This window comes from Phoca vitulina, unplaced genomic scaffold, assembly GCF_004348235.1.
Source record: "Phoca vitulina isolate PV1807 unplaced genomic scaffold, GSC_HSeal_1.0 scaffold32, whole genome shotgun sequence".
Classification (NCBI taxonomy): domain Eukaryota; kingdom Metazoa; phylum Chordata; class Mammalia; order Carnivora; family Phocidae; genus Phoca; species Phoca vitulina.
In genome coordinates this window covers 22,464,440-22,490,575 of record NW_022589735.1, presented here as the reverse complement: position 1 = coordinate 22,490,575, position 26,136 = coordinate 22,464,440, and the positions used below count along the sequence as shown (strand labels likewise).

Here is a 26,136-nt window from a genome sequence, read left to right as displayed (position 1 = left end):
AGTGTTCCATGATTCATTGTTTGTGCATAACACCCAGTGCTCCATGCAGAACGTGCCCTCTTTAATACCCATCACCAGGCTAACCCATCCTCCCAGCCCCCTCCCCTCTAGAACCCTCAGTTTGTTTTTCAGAGTCCATCGTCTCTCATGGTTCATCTCCCCCTCCGATTTCCCCTAAATTCCCTAAGATTTTATGTGATATCACAAAGTAGGATAAATACAGACCTATGAGTTACAGAAAGCACCTTCTACTCAGTCTGCAAATGCCTTATGAATGAGAAAATATTTGAGGAGTCAGAGGATGCTTAAATTAGGTGTCCTGAGATGCAATTTCCAACAAGCAATTCTTAGAAGATGAGCCATTCATTCAACTCAACTGAATACAACTCAATGTCATCAACTCAATTCTGACACTATGCACAGATAGCCATCGGATTGCACAGGCTGAGGGCTCAGTCCGTCAGGACTCCAAACCATCCCCCCACCCCCAGCTTCAGGCACCAGATGCAAGCCCCATTAGCTGTGCTGCTTCCGACCGACTGGCGATGGACTCTAGGTTCTCATGAGCCCCTCTCCTTGGGTACAATTAATTTCCCATAGCAGCTCACAGAACTCAGAGAAACCTATTACTTGACAATAAAAGAATGTAACTCAGAAACAGCCAGATGGAATAGATGCTTAGGGCAAGGTATGGGGAAGGGGCAGGGAGCTTCCATTCTCTCCAGGAGCCCCGCTCTCCCGGCACCTCCACATGTTTGCCAACCAAGAAGCGCTCTGAACCCTGTCCTTCTGGGTTTTTATGTAGGTTCCACGACATAGGCAAGAATGATTAAATCACTGGCCACTGGCAATTGCTTCAACCTCTGGCCCCTCTCCACTCCCAAGAGGTCAGGTGGTGGGACTGAAAGTTCCAACCATCTAATCACTGGCTGGCTCCAAGGACCAACAGCCCTCAACCTTAGGTGCTTTCCAAAAGTTACCTCATTAACATAACAAAAGATATCTTTTAACACTCTCAATGCTTAGGAAATGCCAAGGGTTTTGGGAGCTGTGAGCCAGGAACTGTGATTGAAGACCAAATATACATTTCTTATAAATCACAATATCATGATGCTGTAGACCAAATGTGAAAATAAAGAGAAGAGGAACAGTTAAGTTGGAAGAGGTATGGATGATTTAATAGTCCAACAACTCCTGAGACACAACAAAGCTTTAGGCACTGAAAGAAAAATCTAAGGTGGACACATTCTCTCCCCCGCTAGAAGTTTACAATTCAGATGCAAGCAAAAATATTTTAAGTAACAGTTAAGCAGTGACAAATGAAAAAAAAAAAAGCAATGGGCTTCAAATCAATGAAATCCATGGAGTTCACAGTACAATGCGAAAGAGAATCCTGATGGGTCTCAAAAGAGATGGTGAGTACCAATATGAATTCAAAGAAAAATTTTAAAACTTCCATCAAACTATAATAAACATAAGAAAAGCATATTATCATAATGAAACAACTCAATGAACTTTGCAAAGTAAACTTATCCATATAACCAGTGCTTGGCTCAAGAAAAGTACATGACAGCACCCTAGACGCCCCCCTCCTACTTTGCTCCTACCTTCTTTTCTTCATACTTCCTTCACTCCCCAAAAGTTCCCATTGGTTTGGTCTATTTTTACACTTTGTATAAAGAGAATAATACACTAGGTACTTCTTTCTCTCAAAACATGTTTGTGACATTCATCAAAATTTTTGTTTTATAGTTATAGACTGTTCTTTCTCATTTTCCACTGTATAGTATTCCATTGTGTGAATATTTTAATACATCATTCATCTCTTACACCAATGATGGGTAGTTTTTATGGTTCCTACTTCTGGACTCCTGTGAAAAACACTGCTATGAACATTCTAGTACGTATCTTCTGGTGAACACGTTTTCACTTCTGTTGGGTATGAACTAGGAAGCAGAAGTGCTAGGTCATGGACTGCACGGATGTTCAGCTTTAGTAAGTACTGCCAGTTTTCCAACTCTTGGACAGTTTTCCTTCAGCTCCCCGTGAGAGTTCCAGTTGTGCTACATTCTCGCCAACAACTGTTATTTTCTACCTTCTCCATTTTAGCCATTCTTGTATGTAGCAAATGCAATTATTACGAATAATATGAAAGTTCAGATAATAGCAAATCTCTCACAACAAAGCAGTCTTTAGAGAAAATATGGGTTTTTAAAAAAGATTATTTAGGGGCGCCTGGGCTGCTCAGTCGTTAAGCATCTGCCTTCGGCTCAGGTCATGATCCCAGGGTCCTGGAATCGAGCTCCCAGGCGATCCCCGCATCGGGCTCCTTGCTCAGCAGGGAGCCTGCTTCTCCCTCTCCCCCTGCTTGTGTTCCCACTCTCGCTGCCTCTCTCTGTGTCAAATAAATAAATAAAAAATCTTTTAAAAAAATTTAAAATAATAAAAAAGATTATTTGAGAGTGAGAGAACACGCGTGCAAGCACGTGTGAACAGGAGGGGGGGAGAGGCAGAGGGAGAGAATCTCCAGCAGATTTCCCCATGGAGCGCAGAGCTGATCGCATGCTTCATGCGATCATGACCTGAGCCAAAACCAAGAGCTGGACGCCCAACCGACTGAGCCACCCAGATGCCCCAAGAATATGGGTTTTAATTAAACTAACTGCACAAAAAAAGTTCATGGACTTGTTTAGTCACACACCCAAGGGATAACAAAATGACATGTATAAAGTCCACATTTAAGAGCGTAAAAACAGGAGCCTATTATTTTGTGGCACTGCTTTTCTAATGGGAGAAGAATTAACAGTTATTTTAACCATTCTGTAAGTTGCATTTAAAAAAGAATACATGTATTAATGGGTATCAAGCGGTTGTGAAAATCTTACAATAAAATGGTAGAAGAAAATAAACATATTTTAAGAGAAGACAATAGCACAGCTCAATCACAGAGGCCAGCAAAGAATCCTCAAGAGTGGGGAGAAATATGAAGACAGAAAGTAGAAAGCATAGTGAATACATGACAAATTACTGATAACCAAAACCTGAGTTCTCTCCCTCAAATGTTATGATCCATATTTTTCTAGAGTAGCGATGGCTATTTTATTTCAGGGAAATGAGTATCAATAAATTCTTTCTAAAAATAATATAAAATATATTTTAGCAAAAAACATACAGAATAGCTTTCGTATGACTAACACTATAATTTCCTATGCGTACTATGTGAGATACATCCCTTTAAGAAACTACAGTGTATAATTTAATCAGGATATGTATTTTTAATAATCAATCAAAAATTAGAATCTATAATAATACTACATCTAATATTTAACTTTTATAGTTTAAGAAAAAATCCCAGACCTACTTAAATTAGTAAAAAAAAAATCTAGTAAAAAGGGGAAACAAATTACTTCCACTTTGCAGGTGTCTAGAACTGTGACCTCACCTCAGCCACAAGCTCCAAGAGAATAAGCAGCATATCTTGTAATTATCATAGCCCTTCTCCACAGGTTTAGCAGGGCATTCAATAAATCCTACTCACCAACATGCTAGAATCTCTACTGACCAGAATATCACATACGCTGCTTCATGCAGCTGGTGAAAAGTGAGTAGATATTTATGTGTAACAGACCTAGTTCAAAATGTTTAATCATTTTTTTTTTTTTTTTTTTTTAAAGATTTTACTTATTTGACAGAGAGAGACACAGCGAGAGAGGGAACACAAGCAGGGGGAGTGGAAGAGGGAGAAGCAGGCTTCCCGCTGAGCAGGGAGCCCAATGTGGGGCTTGATCCCAGGACCCTGGGATCATGACCTGAGCCGAAGGCAGGCGCTTAACTACTGAGCTACCCAGGTGCCCCAAAATGCTTAATCATTTTTAAACAAGAATTCAACAGGCAGATTTTAAAAATTATATAAACACAAACACTATGAAATCCAAGAACAATAAAGTAGAAAGACAAAATTATGTCCAAGAACATCTGCTAATAGATCAAACCTCTTTCTTTCTAAACAAAGCTTTAGCTTATTATTTCCCTAAAGTTCATCTAAGTGAGACATTTATAAATGTTTACTCCAACCAATAAAACACACGGTCATTTTATAAATATTGGCTCTTAGAAGCCAGGTAAGTGGTGACCATGATAAAAACTGTGTCATTTCCTAGGAGTTTATCTGCTTCTCTTTTCAAGGTTAGAACACCTACAAGTTAAATCAATGTTAGGTATGTTACACTTAACAGAGTGAACAATAAGGTGTATAAAGCTTGTGTGCATTTAGTTGATCAGGTAACATAAATTTTGAAAACTAATTAAAAAAAAAAGAAAAATAACTGACCAAAATTTATAAAGTTTATAAGCATGAAAAGGACTGCAGTGCTAGTAAGAGTTCTAAGAAACCATCAGAGAAAGGCTAATGAGACCCGAGAAGGAAAACCGACAGGAGACTGTAATGAAACTTTTTGATGACAAAGAGTTCACTGAAAAGACAAAAAGAATGGCTGGGAATGAAAAATACAGCAAATGCTACAAAACTAATTCAACAAAAATACCAAGTACAAATAACTGACAAGTAGTCATCCACACGGAAGTGCAGAACATAACATGTGGCTACAACTGCAAATCTCGAATCCCAGACAACTGCATAGTGGTTCTCTCAAGAGATTAACGATTAGACTTTTTAATTTTTTATTTACTTTCTTTTTTTTTTTAAGTAATCTCTACCTTCAACGTGGGGCTCGAACTCACAACCCTGAGATCAAGAGTTCCACGCTCCACTGACTGAGCCAGCCAGGTGCCCCAATGATTAGACTTTTCAAGTGTCATATTTGAAAGGGATGGGAGTGTAGCATTGCAAGGAAAACATGGATGCATAAAATATGGTAATAGTTTATGAATTAATACTGAGATTTGCTAGTCTGACACATGTTATGCAACTAACTAGCCACACTAAAAATAAAATGCTAAAAACTCACTCACTGTCTTCTGTGGGAAGGACCTGCAGGGAGTAAATCCACTCTATTATATCATCTTTGTTCACCACATCTAAGGAATCCAACATATCCAGCCCGGAGAGCGCAAAAAATGCAATTGTCAGCCTAAAAGAAAAAAAAAAAAAAGTAAAATTCCATCTCAACTGTCAAAACACTGAAGTCTTTCTGGTTCAAAAAATAATAAAGTCTTTCTAATTTTAAACTTAATTCAAACAGTGATCTCATTTTACAAAAGCCAAAAAGCCCTGTTTATACTTAGAGTTTAATATCGATCAAACCTTTGTTTCATTTGTAAAAAGGAACATTTAGGGGTTAAAAAACCAGTCCTACTCATCTGATACATGCATGGATTCACTAAAGCAACCTGAAGGCTAAAGCAGATTTAAAAAAGAATTCCCTGCACCTAGTCAGTACAAGCAAATTCAAAAGGCTGAAAATATATAAAATCCCTATTTCTACTTATTTGCCAAGAGCAACTATACTTACAGTTTGTGCATAATTCTTAAGGACTGATAAGTCCATCTGTATTCAAATTTGTTTACAAATAATGTGACTGGAAAAAACTTAAAATGAACTTTGGGAAATAATACTTTAAAAAATACATATGCATTTCAACTCCATTTTCCCAGAGAGGATTCTTCGATGGAATGAAAAACTGTGAGGCAACACACTCCCCTCCAAGACTATACACTAAATGAGGAATGTAAACTTTGTTTTCATATAAAAACTAGTACTTTAGTGATTACTTTTTACATAAAGAATTTGTTATATATAATTCTTTTCAGGTTGAGATGCATTCCATACTGCTGTCTGAGCATGGTTATCTCATTTCTGTATTCTAACAATTCCTATAACTAATATAACAAATTAATATTTTAAATCATCTGGTCTAAAATCTGACAGCAAAGCCACTGGACACATTCTGTAACCTTTTCAACTAAGATTCCAAAAGAGAAATAAACCTTAACGCCCTAAAGCATCCACTGCGTGTAATAAATTAACTTCTTTCCCATGCATCTAGAAAAATACTACCAACTTAAGGAAAAATGAGAAAAGTCACTTTTTTCTTTTTTAAGGGTATAATTCTCCTTGATTCCGGGTTGAAAAAGACTGGCAGACATTAGATAACAGAAGGAGAAATCAAAGAGTAATTCTAACCAAAGCTTAAGGCAAAAACTAAAAATAATGCGATACTGGTACACTTAAGAAAAAGATTTTGGGAAACTTACATTATTGAGAGACTATTACTATGTACTAGACACTGAGCTAGAAAATTTCTTATATACTATCTCAGTTTAATTCTAACAAACCACTGAGATCCACCAGAATTAGGGAGGTGATTTATCTGAGCACGATCGGGATAAATTAAGGGCAGTGGAACCCCTTTATGTGGGAGGTTACAGTTCAGAGCTCAGACTTTGCCATCAAATGAGCTAGGTTCAAATCCTAGGCTGGCTGATTTACAGCCATCTATAACCTGGGCAGGCCCTTTTCTAAATCTTTTCTAAGTCCACTTCCTTATCTATAAATTATTACACCTCACATTACTGCCCTCCCTGCCCACAAGCAAGCACTCAACAAACAGAAGCTATCATTACTGGTCATGTCCCTGACTTGACAGGAGTCAGCGACCACCTCAGGATCTACACATGCTGTCACACTACAGGCCTTTTCTCAGGTCACTGGGTGGCAACCTTCTTCCCCGCCCCCCACCCCCAGACAACCCTGCTCTTTCCCAAAACAAAATGATACTTTAGAAATGGGAAGACCTTCTATCTAACAGCAGACATGTTTGAGAATCACTGTTCTTCATGACAATTATGTCTCAGGAGATAAGTCTGCCTTGTGGTGATACATACTCAAATATTTATTGAAGTCACCAACAGATAAAAGGCCTGCAATACTTCATCTAACCCCCCTAGTGAGAGCTCTCACTAGGGTTTTCGGTTTTGCTATAAATGGTTATAGTCAGATATAATTAATTAAAATTATCTAGTAATTTAGTTTATTAAAGCATTATTGTAGAAAAAAACAAAAGGAAGACAAAGACAAAAGTGTAGGACAACATGAGGTTGTCGATAAGACAACCTACAGAGGCTGGATAAATCAAAGATCTTCCTGTCAATAAAAAACATACATGATTAGAAAACATTGAAAGGGCTATAAAGATAAGCTGGTATTCTTTTCTAAGTTAAGTACTCTCAAATTTTTTTTAGCTCAAGACCATGAAGTCCAAAGAACTCAAGTAATTTGCTTGAGATTTCAACGCTAGATAACCAACGAAAACCACTTAGGAACTGGGAGTTGCAGGGTGGTGGTCTCCACAGGGATGTTTCTCAAACCTGGCTGCATTGTTAGAATCAGCTTAAAAACAAACACTTAAAACACCACCAATAAAACACAGAGAGGCCCAGGCCTTACTCTATGATAATGAAATGGAAATTCTAGGTGGAAGGTGGGGTCTGCATAACTGGTATGGGGGGGGGGCGGTGTGGGAAGCTTCCCAGGTGAGGATAATGTGCAGCCAGGCTTTAGAAGCACTGCTCTAGGGGAGGCTGGATGGCTCAGTCGTTTAAGCGTATGACTCTTGATCTCAGCTCAGGTCTTGATCTCAATGAGTTCAAGCCCTATGTTGGGCTCCATGCTGGGCATGGAGCCTGTTTTAAAAAAAGAGTGGGGGGCGCCTGGGTGGCTCAGATGGTTAAGCATCTGCCTTCAGCTCAAGTCATGGTCCCAGGGTCCTGGGATCGAGTCTCACATCGGGATCCCTGCTCAGTGCAGAGCCTGCTTCTCCCTCTCCCTCTGTCATTCCCTCTGCTTGTGCTCTCTGGCTCTATCTCTCTGTCAAATAAATAAAATCTTTAAAAATAAAAAAAGGGCACCGCTTTAGAGCAGTGATGCCCCAGGGGACATTCTAAAGACATTTCTGGTTGTCATAGAGGAGGGTGCCAGTGGCAGCTAGCTGGTAAACGCTAAGGATGCCGCTAAATGTCCCACCTACAACACACAGGACTGCGCCATTCAACAAAATGTCAACAGTGCTAAGGTTAAGTAACCCTGCTCCAAAGTCATACTGTTACCTACATATAAGTGTTATATGAATGATCTGTTTTTCATTTTATTTGCTTCTGAATATGGATGCAAATACCAGAAATCAAGTCAGTTGCTGGTAAACTACTTTAAAATCTTGCCTACTTAATTATTAAAGGCTTCTGAGAGTCTGGTATTTTCAACTCCTAGCAGGTGAGACCAAGGTTATAGGATTAACACAGCTCTAGTGAAAAGCTTATGCTTATGAAGTGAGGCGCCCAGCAGCGGCTAGCAGACAGAATCAAGAAGTCAATTTGGAGCAAATGTCTGGCCTCCCCTCTAAGATAGGCTGGGAAAATACTCCTTTCTTAGCACACCAGAGTTCTTAAGCAGTCCTAAAACTCTGAGAGGGAGAGAATTAAATAAGTCATAAGAAAAAAAAAAGCAGTTTTGGGCTGTGGGCCTCTGACGGAAATAATGGAGGGTTTTATGGTGCTCCAGTGAGGGCTACTTGGGATATGGAGTGCTGGCAACCCACCTGGGGGCAGGTGTCTAGAGGGGAAGTCACGCGAACACACAAGCCCAAAATCAGGCTGGTGAAGGTATTTCGACTTTGTTACTTTGGAGAGCATTTGTTTGTTCTCTTCCTTTCTTCTCTTCCCTAGAATTGAACTCTGAAACTATAACCTGAAAAAGCAAAGTAAGCCAGCCACATCTTCCTGCCCCTTCTTCCACTCTGAACAACACATATGAAAGTGTATCTTACATGGATGAAGTAGTAAAGTTTGTCTCCTCTAAATCAAGTTGCTGCCCCACTGGATCAATTCACAGATGGGAGGCATCAACTAAATGATGTCTCCAGAAGATCTCCAATTTTTCAGGCTTAAGAATAACATTTTCAGGCTTAAAAAACAGCACCCCCCAAAAAAACCCCAAGGATTAAATAGGGGAAAAAAAAAAAAGGAAAACCAGTCTGGGCAGTGGAAAAAAGAATTGAGCAATAGTAATAACTTTCCTGTGCTAATAAAGGAGTAGTGTACCGTTAGGCTAGAGCAGGTAAGTGACCATTTGCGAGTATACTGGAAACACTGATACATGGGCACTGACTAGATTCCCAAACTTTGGATCACCTGCTCTGCCCCTTTCCGCCAGTACAGTCTCTTTACCGGCATCTCCAAGTGTCTTTAACAGGTGACTGCATTCCTGCCTAGATCTCAGGTGGGGCAATAACTAAATCATACTGCAAAAAGTTCTAAAATTATGAACATGCATTTAGAAACAGGAAATATTTAGAAATAGGAACACAGTTGCTCAATAAAATTGATAACAGTGGAAATGATGAGAGAGCCTTAGAGGACAGATGGAAATTAATCATGAAGTTAAAATACACAGCACACAGCGGCCCCAAAAACACTCTGGAATGAATGAGTGAAACGCTGCAGGAATGCTAGAATTTTAAGCCTTACTCTTATCTTTAATATTTTTCAGTAGCTGGCTTGATGGTAAGTATTTTTAAGTACAGTCACACATCTTTGCAATTACTTTACATGCAAAATAATTTTTCAATAAGAAATGTTTACTAAACATTTACTACAGACTAGATGTCATGACAAAAACGAATAAAACAAGCCTCCTAATCTTAAGCAGGTTAAATTATGGGAAAAATAAGTAGCTATATAATAAGTACTATTACAGAAATCATCTTCAGGGCACCTGGGTGGCTCAGTTGGTTAAGTGTCAGGGTCGTGAGATCCAGCCCTGCCTTGCCTGGTGCTGGGCGTGGAGCTTGCTTAAGATTCTCTCTCTCCCTTCTCCCCTCCACCTTTCCACCTTCCCTCCCCAAGCCACTAGTGCTCTCGCTGTCAAAAAAAAAAAAAAAAAAAAAAGAAAGAAAGAAATCATCTTCCTTTCTAAACCTACTCCTTTAGCCCCTTGTTCTCTAGACCAGATGGCAGTTCCAATCCTAGAATCCTGGAACTCCTCCTTTTTCCTATACCCCTTCATCCTATCCATTCTGCCCCAGCATCTGGCTCCCTAACTGGTCTACAACAGCTCCCTAACTGGTCTTCCTGGTTCTGGTCTGGGCCCACTTACTACTACAACAACCAATCTCAAATTCAACGATCACTCTGAAACGCATATCTAACCAGGAAGATCCACTGCTTGGCAAAGTTCCATCACTTATGTGATATCAAATTCAAGTTTCTTGACCTGGCACACAAAGCCTTCTGTAATCTGGCCCATGTCTGCCCGCCAGACTAAATTCCTACCACACCTGCCTTACATTTTGAACCACTATTAAACAAATGATTGCAGTGTCTCTGCTCAACATTCACTTATCTGCCTTTATTGTCTTTTCCATTTGCCTATAATCCATCCCCCATCCCCCCAAACTAAACACATTCTTTAGTATTTAGCTCCAGGGTTACTTCTTCCAAGAAGCCATCTCTGAGACATGTCTCTCTTCAGGTTGAGCTAAGGTGCTCCCATAATATCCTGTGAATCCACAATCATTGTACAAACAAATTCAAGTGTGGTCAAGGGATCAGCAACATCAGCATCACCTGGGAACCTGTTAGACCTGCAGGGCCTTAGACCCCTCCCAGACCTATGCAATCAGAATCTGCATTTTAAGATGATCCCCAGGTAATTTATATGCATAGTAGAGTTGGGAGGCACTGTTCTAAGAATCTGTTTGTACATCTGTTTCTCCTATCAGGCAAACAGTCTCAAACGTTAGGGTGCATGAGTACTATATGGGATGCTTGTCACAATGCACACTGGCAGGCCCACAAAGAGTCTGATGCAGAACCGGGGAGGGGCTCAGGTACTTGCATTCTTTTTTTTTTTTTTTAAGATTTTATTTATTTATTTGAGAGAGAGAGAGAGAGAGAGAGAGAGAGAGAAGGATAGTGAGAGAGTACAAGCAGGGAGGAGAGGGAGAAGCAGGCTCCCTGCTGAGCAAGGAGTCTGACACTGGGCTTGATCCCAGGACCCTGGGATCATGACCTGAGTCAAAGGCAGACGCTTAACTGACTGAGCCACCCAGGTGCCCCAGGTACTTGCATCTTATAAGCATGTGAGGATGTCACTGATTTAGAGCCTCCCATCGTCGCCATCATGCTTTGAGAAACACACTGCTGGACCGCAATATATTTCGGGTAAGGGAGGGAATGAAAGAGCAGAGTAGCTGCTAGACGGTAGTCAGCTGAGCAGTTACAACACAGGCTACACAGGGGAATATGGAAGGACTAGGAAAGACTAGGTAGATTGTGATGTCCTGTAAAATAAAAACCAAACATCTAAACCCTTCTTTGAGAGCAGCTGGATCTGTAAAAGTAACATACATAGAAAATGGTCAGTATTTTGTTCTCCGATTAAAAAAACCTATTTTAACTCCCATTACCCAAATACGAATGGCAATAACAACTTATGACCAAAAAACTCTCTAAACCACTCACAAAAAAGAAGCCTGTTAATGCACAAAGCTCACAACCCAAGGTTTAATATTCACATGAGGTAACTAATAACTACCACCTTTCAGAAGTTAATATGAAAAAAAGCCACAGGTGAAACACTTTATTTTCATAAAGCCATTGTTATTAGAAAAATAAAAATTATTCAGTCCTATTTGTCAAACTAAAAGCAAAAGGGAAATGAAAGTAATTTTGCCAAAATGGTGGGTCAAAAAATAAGTATCTAAATGTCTAGTCCGTTATCAGCCTTCCTGAGAGTCTCCTTTGTCACATCTATCAGTAAGAAGAAAGGCACACCAAAAATCACCGGTTTTGCACTGCATCCCTGTACCCAAACAGTAGGCACTCAACAAATGTCTATGGAATTAAATAGCAATACCAGGTTAAGAACTGTGACTTAGCAAACACATCGTTTTATCTGAAAACTCTGGCATCAGTAGAAATTTTGTGATCAGTCGCCTTTGCTTAAAAGCTCAGAGCTCCTTCATAAGCATACAATTATAAATCACATACACCACAAAAGGACTTAACGCTAAACTAAGGAAAGCAAAGACTGACTCAGGAAAGAGAAAAACTGAGAAACTTGAAAAAAATCACTACAAAAACTGCTATGTGCACATTAGTTTAAATGCGGTTATTAAGTGTGCCATAAGAAAACAAGAAATAAAAAATATTCTACTCAAGTGATAAACATTAGGAATAAAAAGGACATAATATTTCTTAACTAATGTACCATGACATTATACATTATCATCTACTATATAATGCCTGGTGTAGATTCTAAGATTATACTGAAGTTATGAAATCAGTTGTTCAATCAGACAATTTCTGCAGTTTTACTTACGCTATGAGCACCATTACACAGTTTACCAACATGCATTAGTATATATGGTTTTGTCCATGCTGGAATTTTAAATAGAGCAAACACTGGCACTTTGAAAATACAACCACAGACCTAAAATGACAGCTACGAGCAAAGTTCAACTGTTTAACAAGCACAAGATGGAAGATTTTTTTTTATCTAAACGCTTCAAATTCACATAAAATTAATCCCCATAAAATGTGTGATCTATTATCATCCTTTGTTTCATAGCATATTGTTCTACTCAGTGGGGTAAGTTTTGGAAACCTTAATTTAGGTCTAGGGATGTGCTCTGATGATCAATCAACACCTATGGATAGAGAAAGGACTATAAATAATGCTTCACTCTCCCTTTAGCAAGAATGTGTTCATTATTCAGGGCTCTGCTCACATTATTTAACAAATATTTACTTCGTGCCTCTTATACGCCAGATACTGTTCAAGGTCCTAGTGCAGTACTGCCCAAAAGACTTTCTGGGATGATGGAAATGTTGAAACAGCAACAAAAGCTATTGGCCAATGTGGTGACTGGGCACTTGAAATGCAGTGGCGACTGCAAACAGAAGAACTGAATTTTTCGTGTGATTTAATTTTAATTAATCCAAATTTAAACAGCCAAATGTGGCTAGCGACTACTACATCGGACAGGGCAGCTCTAGTATCATAGAGGTAAACTAGAAAAAGATCTTTCGTGAAGTTTACAATCCCGCGTGAAAGAAAAATATTAAACAAATAAACCAATAAATATATAATTTCAGGTGGTGACTGGAAGGGATGGATCTCTTTTGGGAAGGCCTCTCTAAAGAAGTCTGGGTTAGATATCTGCCCTTCCTACACGCTCCCATTAACCCCATGCTAACACACATTAACCCCATGCTGCACAGAACTCTATTGAAACCACTTGTCTTGTTCAGCTGTACTCCAGCTCCTCTCATACTAAATTTCTAGAGCACTAGGCAGAAGTAATCTATAAAACTTACAAATCTGACCCAGCCATGAAATGTTCAAAATACACCAGAGAATCAGAGTTCAAAAAATACGGAGAGATGAGAGCAAAACCAATCGGCTCTCTCCTTATCCAGTCCCACGCGGCGTTGGAGCCTCACTCAAAACACAGCACCGCAGAGCAAGGACCGCCTCCTTCCTCTCATCCCCAGACTTTTACTCTGAATGACTAATTCACAGTTTTTTAGCCGCAGCCAAATCACACTCCTCAGCCAACTCCAACTCACAAGGCTACAGCAAATACACTTTTAACAGGCTGCTTCACGGAACACTGCACCTCTTCCGCCAACCTTCTCCTACCCTTAGATCTACAATTCCTGGAAAGTTAATTTCTACTCAAACCTTACAGGCTCTGCGCCGCTCCTATACGTGACATACCACACAGATATTCAATTCAGAGTTAATAACGCTTTGGAGGAAAGGGTAGCACAGGCGAGGCTATTTACCTACAATGATTTGTCTTTTTCCTTCTATACTCGGAAGTAACGAGGCCAAGTGATTCACAGCCTCGTAGTGGGAATACAGAGGAAGCTCAGAGTTGACAGGAAAAATGGTTGGGAAGTGATAAAGGCAGAAACTGGAGGTTCCACAAGCCCTCGACTTACTGCTGTCCCATTCCTCCCCCCATAGCTCGGGGGGGTGAGGGTGACTGCAGACCCGCCCGAGAGGAGAGGAACCCGGCAGGGCCGGGTGGGCGGCGGCGCAGGCCCTGCAGGCGCCGGGTCAGCCGGCCGGCTCCGCGGTGCCTTTCCGCTGGGGCCGGGGCCCCGTGCCCACCCCCGTTGACCGTGACTCCCAGTTACCTGCTGGTCTCGAGCGAAGAATAACGCTCGGGCAAGACCTGGAGGCAGCGCTGGAAGAACCGCACGTGCCGGTCTCGCAGGAAATCCAGCCGCTCTCCCTCGCCGCTCCCCGCCGGCCGCTCATCCTCCGTGGCCGCCATGCTGCTGCGGAAGCGACGTCCGCCGCGACCCGGAAGCAGTTGGCGCGCGGCGTGAAGGAGCCCCGAGGGGCGACACTGGCGCGCGGGGATGGCGCGCGGGGATGGGCAGTGCGCCGGCCGCGCGCCCGTCGGTAGTTGAAACTACTCGCTGTGAGCGCTCTTACGCAGCGCTTTATGCCTCGGATTTCTCTCTAGACCGCACCTTTTCTATTCTGAGCCCCGCAGGCTTGGACACCCCTCTCGAGCCTTGTAAAATTCAGCCCACAAATCCCTCCAGAACTTTTGATCCTCGTTAGATATTTGAGAGGAAGTGCAAGATCAAAAGCTTCTAGTTCGCTTTGAGACAATCACGGCCCTAAACGATGGTATATGTGAAAATGGATGGATCAGAATTAATCTTTTTTGGAAGGCCCCGGTTTTAAACTGGATAGGGAGGCTAGACCTTCAAATCAAGCCGTGGAGATAAATGTTTATTAAATAATTATTGACGCTTCCTAAGTTCAGAGGCGTTCCTAGTCCTCTCTAGGATACCAGCAATCACTTAAAATAGATATGTATATTGTATATATACACAATATACATATATACACACAATATAGACTTTTAACATATTCATACGTGTGACTGCAACATTTTCTTTTTCAAGTCTTAAAAGATTGAATTCTTAATGCTTGAGTCTGTGTGTTCATCAATGTTGCATCAATTTGCCAAGCAAACAAGCTCAAATGTTCACCAACTACCCGTATATTAAAAAATGAAAAACATGCTTCTGGCTATTTTTTTTTTTTTAAAGAGGAACTTAATTTGCGTCACGAGGCAGTCCTTGGGGAAAAAATCCACCCAAAGATCAGGCTCAAACCTAAGTTCTCTATAGTCAGCTAGGCTAAGTTTGAGTATGATTTTGTTAGCTTTCTTAGAAAAATTTACTTAAAATACATACTGTGTGGGCTGGAGTTATCTTCTACCTATTCAGTAATCCAGAGCGCCTAATTTTAGGTACTACTAACTACTTATTCACAGGTATTCCTGTATGTCTTTAACAAATACTGCATTACCAAAGGGCTGGGTATGGGCGGAGGGCTGTTCTTGGGGCTTCCTTACAAACAGGGAGGCCACACTCCTTGCTTTTCAGGTATGCCCAGTCTAGAGTTTTCGTTCTGTTATTACAGTTAAGATCTTACTCTCACAAACATGCACCACCAAATGTCTGAGCATGTTCAAAGTGCAGTCATATCACACATATTTAATTTATTAGGATGAACAATGCAGTCTATATATGCTCAGAAAGACAATCCTATTCAACTGGGCCACTAAAGAGAACCCAAATATTTTCATCTGATTCTCAGCTCAGGAATCAGCAATCTGATCCAAATTCTATGATGGACTCACTGAGAAATAATGTAATATGCCTCCTAGGTAAGTAAAAGGGTTTTCATGGGTGACTGTGACCACACAAGATTACTGACATATGCATGACAGAAGCCAACCCCCATGTAAAAAGTATTGGAATGGTAAAACATCTATATAATTGAATATTATTTAGCCATTAAACAATAATGTTTGAATTCTATAGAAACATAGGAAAGTATGTATAATGTGATTTAGTATAGTAAATAAAATATACTCTACGACTATAGCTATTTTAAAATATGTAGGCATATTTTTGGAAAAAGTTACCCTGGAGTAATGGAATTATGGGTGCTTTATTAACATTTTCCTTTTAGGGATTTTTTCTAAATTTCTTACTCATATCCTTTTTAAATCAGTATAAGAAATGTTTATCTCTTCTATGAGCCTATAACTGAAGATACTATTAATTATTGCTTATTCTATACCTTTTATATAGAGATCCATATAATAAATCCCTCATTTATTTCAGATTCAGTTAGAAAGACTGGTTTTGTCAAAGAAAACTCCATACTTTTATTAAGAAACAACCCAAAAAACAGACAAAAAGCCATAAAATCACACTACGCAGTATGCTTCCCTTAGATGCAGGAAATGGATAGCTGCCTTTCTGTGCAATAAAAAACAACATGTTCAAAATCTATTATGTAAGAAACCTTTCTTTTTTCTATCTTGTAGTAGTTCCATTCTGTGTTTAAAATCTGTTGTCCAATATTTTATTTCTTAAACTGCCTCCAATCATTTAAAAAAAAGTTATAGAGAACAAGGACTACAAATAAAACACGCATTCCTGATTAAGGATGTTTTATGTTATTTCTCTCATTTTGCACCAATAATTGTGTAATCAGAATTCGGTTTACAAAATTTGGAAGCCATCTGCTTTGATGATTAACTGTGAAATAAGTAAAGGTTACTACTAGTAGTAAATTTCTGAGTCATTTGGCCTAGATGTATCAAGTTATAAATGAAAGATATTCTAAGATAAAAGTTAAAAGAAATGAGTTTTCTATATTTATTACATATATGTATCTTTCCTGTAAGATGGGAACTGATTAAAGTTAGGAACTAAGATTTTATAATATGAAAAGTTGAGTCAAATTAAGTTAAATTGTGTTTTCACGTACAAAAGTTTGGAAATTTTAAAGTTAACTCTTTTGACCAAATATTTTGAGTCAAACAGAAGCAGTAAAGAAAACTGCACCAGCTAGGAAGATGTGATAGACACAAAGGCTTTATAAATGTGTGACATCCAGAAAGGCTAAAGGGAAATTGGGAATAGCTAAAGGAAACCAAAAAGATATCGGTAATACAAATAATAGGATATATATGAGGTGAGGCATATTTTTAAAATAAATATTCTCTATATAAAACAAAGCATGCTTCCAACAAATACAAAATATTTATTACACAAAAATGTAACAACTGACAAACTACCAATTTGTTAAACTTAGAAAAGTACTAACTTACTTCCCCCAAAAAAGGAAAACCTTTACATTTTTGTTACTTGAGCTAATTCACCTCCAAGTTATAAATGTTAAAAAATTTTTGTTTAAAAAAAAAGTTACTCTATGATTGTCCCAATTTTTTTTGCTATGCCATGACAAAAACAAAATATCTTTGAAATGTTCTGAGTATTTAAATGAAATCATGTTTGTAACATATACTTATTCAAAAAACATTTACATCAATAATAGGCCAACATACACATTAAATACCCTCTGAGTATAAACACGAGCTACAACAATGCCGCATGAAACTCAGTACCTGTTGATTCACATATAACAGAGTTACCAATCTGACTGGGGCTAGTACTATTTAAAGAACATAGTTATTGACTCTCTCCTGGTATGAAAATGCTGACATTCTCATCAACTGAATACCAACTTCATTATCTCATACTCTTTTGTCAAGTCCTTGTCTCCAGGTTGGAATAGCCCTAGGGAGAAGAAGAAGTGCAATTATAAATACAAAGGGAATTTTTTTAAAAATCCTAATTAAATTCTACAGTGGACTCACTGAGAGATAATATGCCTCCTATATAAGTAAAAGGCTTTTCATGGGTGACTTTGACCATACAAGATTGTTGACATATGCATGTCAGAATCTAAGCACCATGTAAAATGCCACTCTATGTCATTAGGTACGAAGTGTAAATAGCTCAAGTTTTCAATGTATAGGAATGATAGAACATCCAAATAATTGAACACTATTTAGCAACTTTTATCAGCTTTTTACTGTAAAATCTAGCATGCATATAGAAATTGTATAAAATATAAATATGTAGTTATTAAGTTGTTATAAAGTGGACACCCACTCTAACTCCTTTTTACCTGTGTGGAATACGCAGAAGTGGCCCAGAGCCTGTGGGTCCCGTCTTCTTGGTCCGTTCCTCCCAACCTTTGGTAGGTCTGTAAAGCCTAGAGGGATCTCTACTAACATTGTTTTCAACCTGTAATCAGAATGAAAATGAGTGCCAGTTACTTTATATGAACTATTAAGTTTGGACTAGTGAGTGAGATCTTTAGTAACAACAGCAAGCAGTTATAAGAAACATCCTTGACATTCGCTAAACAGAAATAAAACTGTTAACCTTTTCAGCAAACTTCTGGTTGTGCTCCGAGAGCTAACCTAAAATCTGGACTCCATCAATCTATTAATAAACTGTTAATTTAGCTTCTTTTTTCTAGTTCAATTACTTTATTCTGCTTCCACTGTTTTTCTATTTTTTGTTTCTATTCTGAGGGAAATGTAATGCCACCAAGTGTGATAGTGGGATAGCCAGACAATAAATTTAGGATAAATAACCACCAGAAGTCCTTCGTTCCTTCCGTTCCCATGAGAGTCACCAACATCTGTAGTCCGTGTACTCCCAGGGAGATTAAGCAATGCTCCTAGCTGCCATAGGTCTAAAACAGAGGCATATACAGAAAAAAAATGAAAAACAGAATGAAGAGTAGGAAGAGAAAATTAATTCAGGGTAAAAGAAAATAAGGTGCTTAGAATGTGAAATGGCAGAATTCCAACAACAGTTGCTTAAGTTGTACTAAACTGTGCTTTGTAATATGTAAATCCGTTAAGTACGAAATCTAGAGAAAGTGATACAGAAATAGAGCTCTGGATATAAAGAAAATGGATTTTATGCTTGTCTCCTTACAAATCAAGGAGTTAGGATAGTAACAATAAAAATAAATCTTAGCACACAGCACCTTTTCTTTTAATTTTGCCAGTTTCCTTTGTTTTTCTGCCTTTTCATCTTCCTTTAACTGTCGATCTAGAATTTTCAATTCGAGTTTATGTAAATCCTAAAAAAATACATCAACAAAAGAAGAGTAACATTAAGAAAATAAAATTCAGTGGAATTTGTTTCAAAGGTCAGTTGCTTGCAAGTAAAATTAAATTACCCTAAATATCAAGACTTCAATATTAACCTTTTCCAACAAAGGCTAAGAGCTGTATTTATCCTGAATATAAATGTAACACATGCACATCCTTCCTGAATCACTTTCTTTAGCTATCTCTTGTTTTATTTTATAGTTCAATCTAAAACTCCTTTTCTTTTAATAGTTGAGCTAAGCCTATTTTCACTTATTGATACGGGTATGTCTGGTTTTAGATCTCTCACATATTTTCTGTTTTACATGATTTCTTTTTTTTCTAGGTCTTTTATTGTGCGGCCTGCTTGCCTTTTTTGGTGGGCGGTGGGAAGAATGCATGGGATCTTTTGTTATTTAGGAAGATTTTTACATATGGACTAAGGGAAGTTCCATTAATGTGCTTTTGTCTATTATTTTTCTTTGCATTTCCCTTATTTTTTGCTTTATGACAGTTGCTTATATGTCTTTTGATGCATATAACAATTCATAAGAATTATTTCATAACAGGTATATCTCATTTTTTTTAAAGATTTTATTTATGTATTTGACAGAGAGAGAGAGAGTGCACAAGAGGTGGAGTGGCAGGCAGAGGGAGAAGCAGGCTCCCTGCTGAGCAGAGAGCCTGGCTGGAGGCTTGACCCCAGGACCCTAGGACCATTACCTGAGTCGAAGGCAGACACTTAACTGACTGAGCCACCCAGCCGCCCCTAGTTCTATCTCATCTGAACCCTTTTTCATTTTAAAGTATCCTTCCTGGGGTGCCTGGGTGGCAGAGTTGGTTAAGTGCCCGACTCCTGGTTTCAGGTCATGATCTCAGGGCCATGAGACTGAGCCCTGCACTGGGCTCCATGCTCAGCATGGAGTCTGCTGGAAATTCTCTCTCTCTGCCTGCCACCCCCACGCGCACATGCACGCGCCCTCAACCCTCTCTCTCTAATAAATAAACCTTGAAAAAACAGTCTTCCTTATCTTTTTAAATACTTTTTGGACTGAATTCCACTTTAATAGTAAAACTGTAAACTCTTTCTTCTATTAGCATTTTTCTTGTATATGTTTTTTTAAACTCCCCTATTATCCCCTACCTCGCTGCAGTAACCTTGATTCCCTTAAGTCCATACTGAGTTTCTATACTGTACCAGACCCTAGGGTACAAGGATGAACAAAAAGGACAAACCCTCCGCTCTCATGGAGCTTTCACGGTGGTGGGGAGATGGACAGTGAACAAATAAGCAAATCACCTGTGGGGTAGAGACCGGCAGTCTGGCAGAGAAGACAGGACATGCGTGGCCCAGTCCATGGCCACCTTTCCAGCCTCGTCCCCTGCTGCTTCCCAGCTCCTGTGTGGTGCCCTGACATTCCTGCAGTTCTTACAGGTTTCCCCCCAAACCACACCGTCACCCTCCTGCGAGCTGCCCTTCATGCTGTTCCCTCTGCCAGGAAGGATCCACCCCCCCACCCCTCTTCTTCAAGCCTCCACCCCAGCATCACCTTCGGTCTGCCACCCGCAGCTCTGGAAGGCTTCCCTCACTGCCTGCCCGCCTCCTGAAGACCCCGGCCCACCACCTCCATCACCCCACTTCTGCGCGGTCTCCCGTTTTCGCTGACCTCAGTCTGGAGGCAACACCCCTACGGGGGGGCCCTGAAGGCTACCCAGGAACTGTTATTGACTCACTCGTTCCTGAAACCTGGAGATCTCCTCGGCAGCGGTTTTCCTCTTTTCGGCCTTTTCCGCCTTTTCCCTCATCTCCTTTTCATGCCTCAGAAGTGCTTCCTGCTCTTTCTTCTGCTGGGCGTAACTCTCCAGGAGCACTTTTAGTTTAAACTGGCGACGGCGCTCTTTCTGCTGATGCTTCTCTTTCTCTGCTTCTTCTTTCACCTGGGAGGCACGCCTCATTGACCTTTCGAGACTCTTCTGCTTCTTCCACGCTTCCACGGCCAGTTTCTGCTTCTTTCTTTGCTCCTCTTCTCGCTTCTGATTATCTTCTTTTTTATTGTGCAGGAGCAGAGAGATGTTCTCTGCCTTTTCCTTCAACTTGAAAATTTCCTCCTTCTTTTGCAGCTTTTTGGTTTTCCAGTTCTGAATAGACTGATTAAAAAAAAAAAAAAGGACAGCAAGAGAAAAACATTTTTAATAACCAAGAGCACTCGAAAAGGCGACCTCAAATCCATCTTTCTAGAAAGAATATTGTTTGCAGGATGCTGGTTGCTTAGGTTTTAAAGCATTTTTTTTTTCCTAAACCAATGCAATTTTTTTCCTACTTCATTTTTTTTTTAAATAATGGACCTTTTATTTTTTTAAAGATTTTATTTATTTATTTGACAGAGAGAGACACAGCGAGAGAGGGAACACAAGCAGGGGGAGTGGGAGAGGGAGAAGCAGGCTTCCCGCTGAGCAGGGAGCCCGATGCGGGGCTCGATCCCAGGACCCTGGGATCATGACCTGAGCCGAAGGCAGACGCTTAACGACTGAGCCACCCAGGCACCCCAATAATGTACCTTTTAAACACTGAGTATTGGTTTATCCTTTTGGCCTTCTTCCTCTCTTAATCTCCAGGTTCACAAAGACTGCACCTCATCAAGTGGCCTCCTCTCCTTTACCCCCTTCGTTTGCGTTCATAGGGAACATCTCTTTCTTCTGATCAACTCACTCTGCTTCCAAACCCTCTGTCTAGGCTTAGAATACTTTCTGAGTGACTTTTTCTCTGTCAAGTATCAGAAGAGGAATTACAAGTGCGCTGCTTGAGAGCATGGGTCTGAAGCCAGCCGTCTGGGACCAAATCCTGGCTCTGCCATTTAGTAGGTGTGCTCTTGGATGAGTCACGAAGCTTCTCTGACCTCATTTTGCTCATCTGTAATGGCAGTGGGTAGTACCTCTCAAACAGGGTTGTTGTGAAGATGCAGTGAGTCAGTGCCTGGCACATACTGATTCACAAGTGTGAAAAAAAAAGTAAAATTGCTATATTGCATTTATGGGTATATAAATATTATTTAAAATTCTAGCAGCCTGCTGGCAGCCATAAAGGATACATCTATTGAATGACTTTCCCCTCCAGTCAGGACACTGTTTCTTCATCTTTTCTCATGGTGTATCATACATTCATGAGACAAATCCCTGTGGTACGTGTACTATACGCAAGGTGGTGTGATAGGAGCCACAGATAATTAGAACAGTACCAAGTGCCATCTAGAACAGAGTCTCTCAAAGTGCAGGTCCACAAAAATATCAGCAATTTACGCCAGAATGTAAATCAGTGTACTGCTTCCTTCAATGAGAAAGTTTTCTACAGAAAAAAAAAAGTGAACTTAACTAAACAGTGTGCTTATTGAGTAGCTGATTCTGGTGCAGTCGATTTATCCTACTGGAAACCAGCAACAGCTTACAAACTAACATCTAGTCCATGGACCAAGTTTGAGTAGCACAGCTCCAGGTGAGGTAAGATACATGCATAAACACTAGCACATATATGTGCCCTAGCATGTCAAAGAAGACATATAAACAAGGGGCACTTGGGTGGCTCAGTTGCTTAAGTGTCCAATTCTTGATTTTGGCTCCGGTCATGATCTCCGGGTAGTGGGATTGAGCCCGGGGTCGGGCTCAGTGTTGGGTATGGAGACTGCTTGAGATTCTCTCTCTCCCTCTGCCCTCCCTCCGCCCCCTGCTCACACTCTATCTCAAAAAAAAAAAAAAAAAAAGTATACACGAGGTGTCTGTGAATTCTGAGGGGACTTCCTGTGTCTCAGTGGGCAAGCAGGAAGTAGCATCTGATCTGGGCAGATTTTGATGGGCTGGCACTGAAGGGGGGGAAGAAAGCATGGAGGCTCCAGAAAGACGGAACAAGACAAGCAAGGGTGCTCGGGCCAGAAAGTTCAGAGCACGTCCGAAAATCATTATCTTCAGTTGGGCAAAACACAGGACATGTTAAGGGAAGTGGGAAATAAAAATGGAAAATCACCTACTCATCATCTTTTTTTTTTTTAAAGATTTTATTTTTAAGTAATCTCTAGACCCAACGTGAGGTTCAAACTCCCAACCCTGAGATGAGGAGTCGCACATTCCACTCTCTAGCCAGCCAGGCACCTTCCTACTCATCATCTTAAACTCAGTAGAATTAAAACTACATTCCTGAGGCTCTCCCCCAAAATTCCCTCTTCTCCAACATGTCCTACTTCAGTAAACAGCCCCTCAACCTGACACCCCATCTACCTCACTCCTACATTCAATCAGGTGTCAAACAACAGGAAATAGACTGAGAAGAAGAGTGAGCTAGAATCCAGGTGGTTCACCTTTATTACAAGAAGCGCTGTGCCTGCTCCTTTTCCCTAGAGAGGTGGCTCTCAAACTTGAGCTCGTAACGGAATAACCCAGTGGCCTTGTGAAAACATAGATTGCTCCCCACACCCAGAGTTCAGATTAGGTCTGGGGTTAGGGCCCAGAAAGTTCTAACAAGTCCTAGGTGATGCTGACTTTGCTGGTCCAGGGACCCCATGTTTTCAGTATCCTGGAAAAAAAAGCCCAAATAATTCTTAACAGCTCATTATTTTGAATTTTTAAAAATGACTTGTTTCGAGGTGCTTGGGTGGCTCAGTCGGTTAAGCGCCTGATTCTTGATTTTGGCTCAGGTCACGGTTTCAGGGTCATGAGATTGAGCCCTGTGATGGGCTTCATGCTGGATGTGGAGCCTGCTTAAGATCCTCCCTCTCCCTCTGCTCCTCCTGCCCTCCCCACCCCCTCCATGAGTGCACATTTGCACACTCTCTCTAAAAAACAACAAAAAAAGACTTATTTAAAAAAATTTTCTTAAAGTTCCAAATGTCAATTTTCCTACATTCAACTTATTTTGAAGGGAAAAAAAAACAACAAATGAACCCTAGTTATTTTCTCTAAAATTTTAAATTAAATGTGGAATTGACATTTCTTTAATGCTCCTTAGGTACGTCATCTGTTGAACAATCATACTTCTGCTGTCAAACCAAGCTAGCTGATGTTTATTATAATGAAAGTCTACAAAAAAGGGACTCAGCCCCACATCGGGCTCCCTGCTCGGCGGAAAGCCTGCTTCTCCCTCTCCCACTCCCCCTGCTTGTGTTCCCTCTCTAGCTGTCTCTCTCTCTCTGTCAAATAAATAAAATCTTAAAAAAAAAAAAAAAAGGGACTCAGACTCAGACTGTCTAAACCCATGGTACTCAACCAGGGGCAATTCTTGCCATCCAGGGGGCACTGGGTAATGCATGGAGACATCGTTGATGATCACAACTAAGGGGGTGTTACTGGCATTTAGAGGGTTGAGGTTAGGGATGCTGCTAACCATCTACAATGCACAGGACAGCAAAGAAGTCTCCAGCCCAAACAGTTCACAGTGCCAAGGTTGAGAAGTCCTGATTTAAACCAAAGCCAGAGTAATATGATTGTGAAAATGGAACCTGTTAGGTATTTGCTACCAGTAAGACTTACTCTTTCCTCTGGGGTAGCCAACATCTTGAGTCTTTTAAAATAAACAATGAGGCTTAAGCTCCAAAACTCCAAGAAACATTTAAGAATCAAAGAGTCTTTCCCTACCACCTTTTTATTTTCTCTTGAAAACAATCAGGCCTTGGTGGTAAGATGACTTTTACCAAAAGCCTAAGTAGCTCTGGATTTCCCACACTTCAGGCGGACACAGGGGGGTTTTGCCCACCATCAGAAGTTTTCTGGCCTGTTGTATTTCTTAGGGTAGAAATGTTTGGCCTTGAGGAAGCTCAACTGGTGCTCCCTTAGTTGGGTAAGATTACTTAACTTCTCACTGCTTCAGTTTCTCTTTTATAGGACAGTGGGGTGGGGGACTATAAACACACTACACGAGTGGTTGTAAAGTTAACGATCCATGTTAAAGAGTCTAGCACTGTGCCTGGAAGACAGAAACATACAACAAGTAATAGCTATTGTTGTGATTATTACCTCTTTTTTTCTTTCTTCCAGGGCCAGAAATTTTTGATACCATTTCTCGTGCTGCTGAACTTCCTCCTGTGTTCTTCCAGGAAGGTTTTCGAGAACTTCTCCCATGAACGTTGGCTTCCCTTTATGTTTGTTTCTCACCTTCACAAAGTTCTGGTGGTCATAGTCATCCCAGCCCCCTTGTCGCCCTCCTGTTTGCTGAAGGAATTTTTCGAAATCTACCACTTCTTCTGGAAGAGTGCTCAGCATCTCTTTGTCTACAGGAAGCTTGCTTGACACGGCTCTGAAAGCCGCCTCTGCTCCTGAGTTACCCAAAGCCCACATGTCGATTTTTCTTGATATGGCACTCAACTCATTATTGGTGGTTTTCTCTTCTTTAAGAAGCTCTTCATAACTGAAATTTTAAAGGTAAACTTTGAATAATAAGATACAAACCAATCCATATCAACCTTGCCTTTTTTCCCCTCAAATTTCATTATTCCTGACTCTTTACGTGTCATCCTCTCGACTTACAATTATTAACATTATAAAGAGGGGAAAAAAAACATCTTTCAAATTCTTATTTGGGTTTTCTATCTTGTCCAAATATAAGTGAAAATTCACTTGCAACGTGAAAAGCAATCTGAAACCTAAAATAAAAGAAGAGAGGTGCTATATTGCTCTTGTGTAAGACTAATATTAAATACAGAACAATAAAATGGCTTGTGTACAACAACCTAGTGGAGAGGTAATGAAAAATAAAGGTCAATAATTTTATATCAAAATGAACTTAAAACATACATCAACCTCTGCTCTTCCTTAAAAGTGTTAATCGCATTTTCAATTTCTTCCATCATTTCTCTGAGCTTTTCAACAACTGTAAAAAAAATAACATGGAAAGACGGTTATGTCATATTTTAGTAGGACCAAGAATAAAATGTTAGGAGAAAACGGAATGTTGCCTTAATTTATCAACATTTCTTAACCTAAAGGATAAGACAGTTGTGCTTTTATAAAGCTAATGTTTATGACTGAAGTTTTTTTCTGATTATAGATTTATTCCTGTGCACACGTATTATTAAACCATACTAGCGTTATTTTTCCCACAGAAATGTTTTATACTATACATACTGCCTTGTGAGA

At 40.0% G+C, this 26,136-nt stretch overlaps 2 protein-coding genes across 3 annotated transcripts in view; both read right to left on the bottom strand.

Moving 5' to 3' along the window:
* Positions 1-14,315, bottom strand: part of PGGT1B (protein geranylgeranyltransferase type I subunit beta) — a 54,085-nt gene extending 39,770 nt beyond the window's left edge. The window contains exons 1-2 of the mRNA XM_032425219.1: positions 14,162-14,315; positions 4,972-5,090 (exon numbers count right to left, since the gene is read on the bottom strand). Coding sequence (XP_032281110.1) covers positions 4,972-5,090; positions 14,162-14,301 — 259 coding nt within the window. The 5' untranslated portion in view covers positions 14,302-14,315. The remainder of the gene's footprint in view (positions 1-4,971; positions 5,091-14,161) is intronic.
* Positions 14,316-17,315: 3,000 nt separating this feature from the next.
* CCDC112 (coiled-coil domain containing 112) overlaps positions 17,316-26,136 on the bottom strand; it is a 28,030-nt gene continuing 19,209 nt past the window's right edge. The window contains exons 5-10 of one of the 2 annotated variants that reach the window (XM_032425329.1): positions 25,795-25,870; positions 25,018-25,408; positions 20,755-21,168; positions 18,915-19,010; positions 18,039-18,157; positions 17,316-17,644 (exon numbers count right to left, since the gene is read on the bottom strand). In XM_032425329.1, coding sequence (XP_032281220.1) covers positions 17,602-17,644; positions 18,039-18,157; positions 18,915-19,010; positions 20,755-21,168; positions 25,018-25,408; positions 25,795-25,870 — 1,139 coding nt within the window. In that variant the 3' untranslated portion in view covers positions 17,316-17,601. The remainder of the gene's footprint in view (positions 17,645-18,038; positions 18,158-18,914; positions 19,011-20,754; positions 21,169-25,017; positions 25,409-25,794; positions 25,871-26,136) is intronic. The other variant, XM_032425331.1, reaches the window with a different exon arrangement.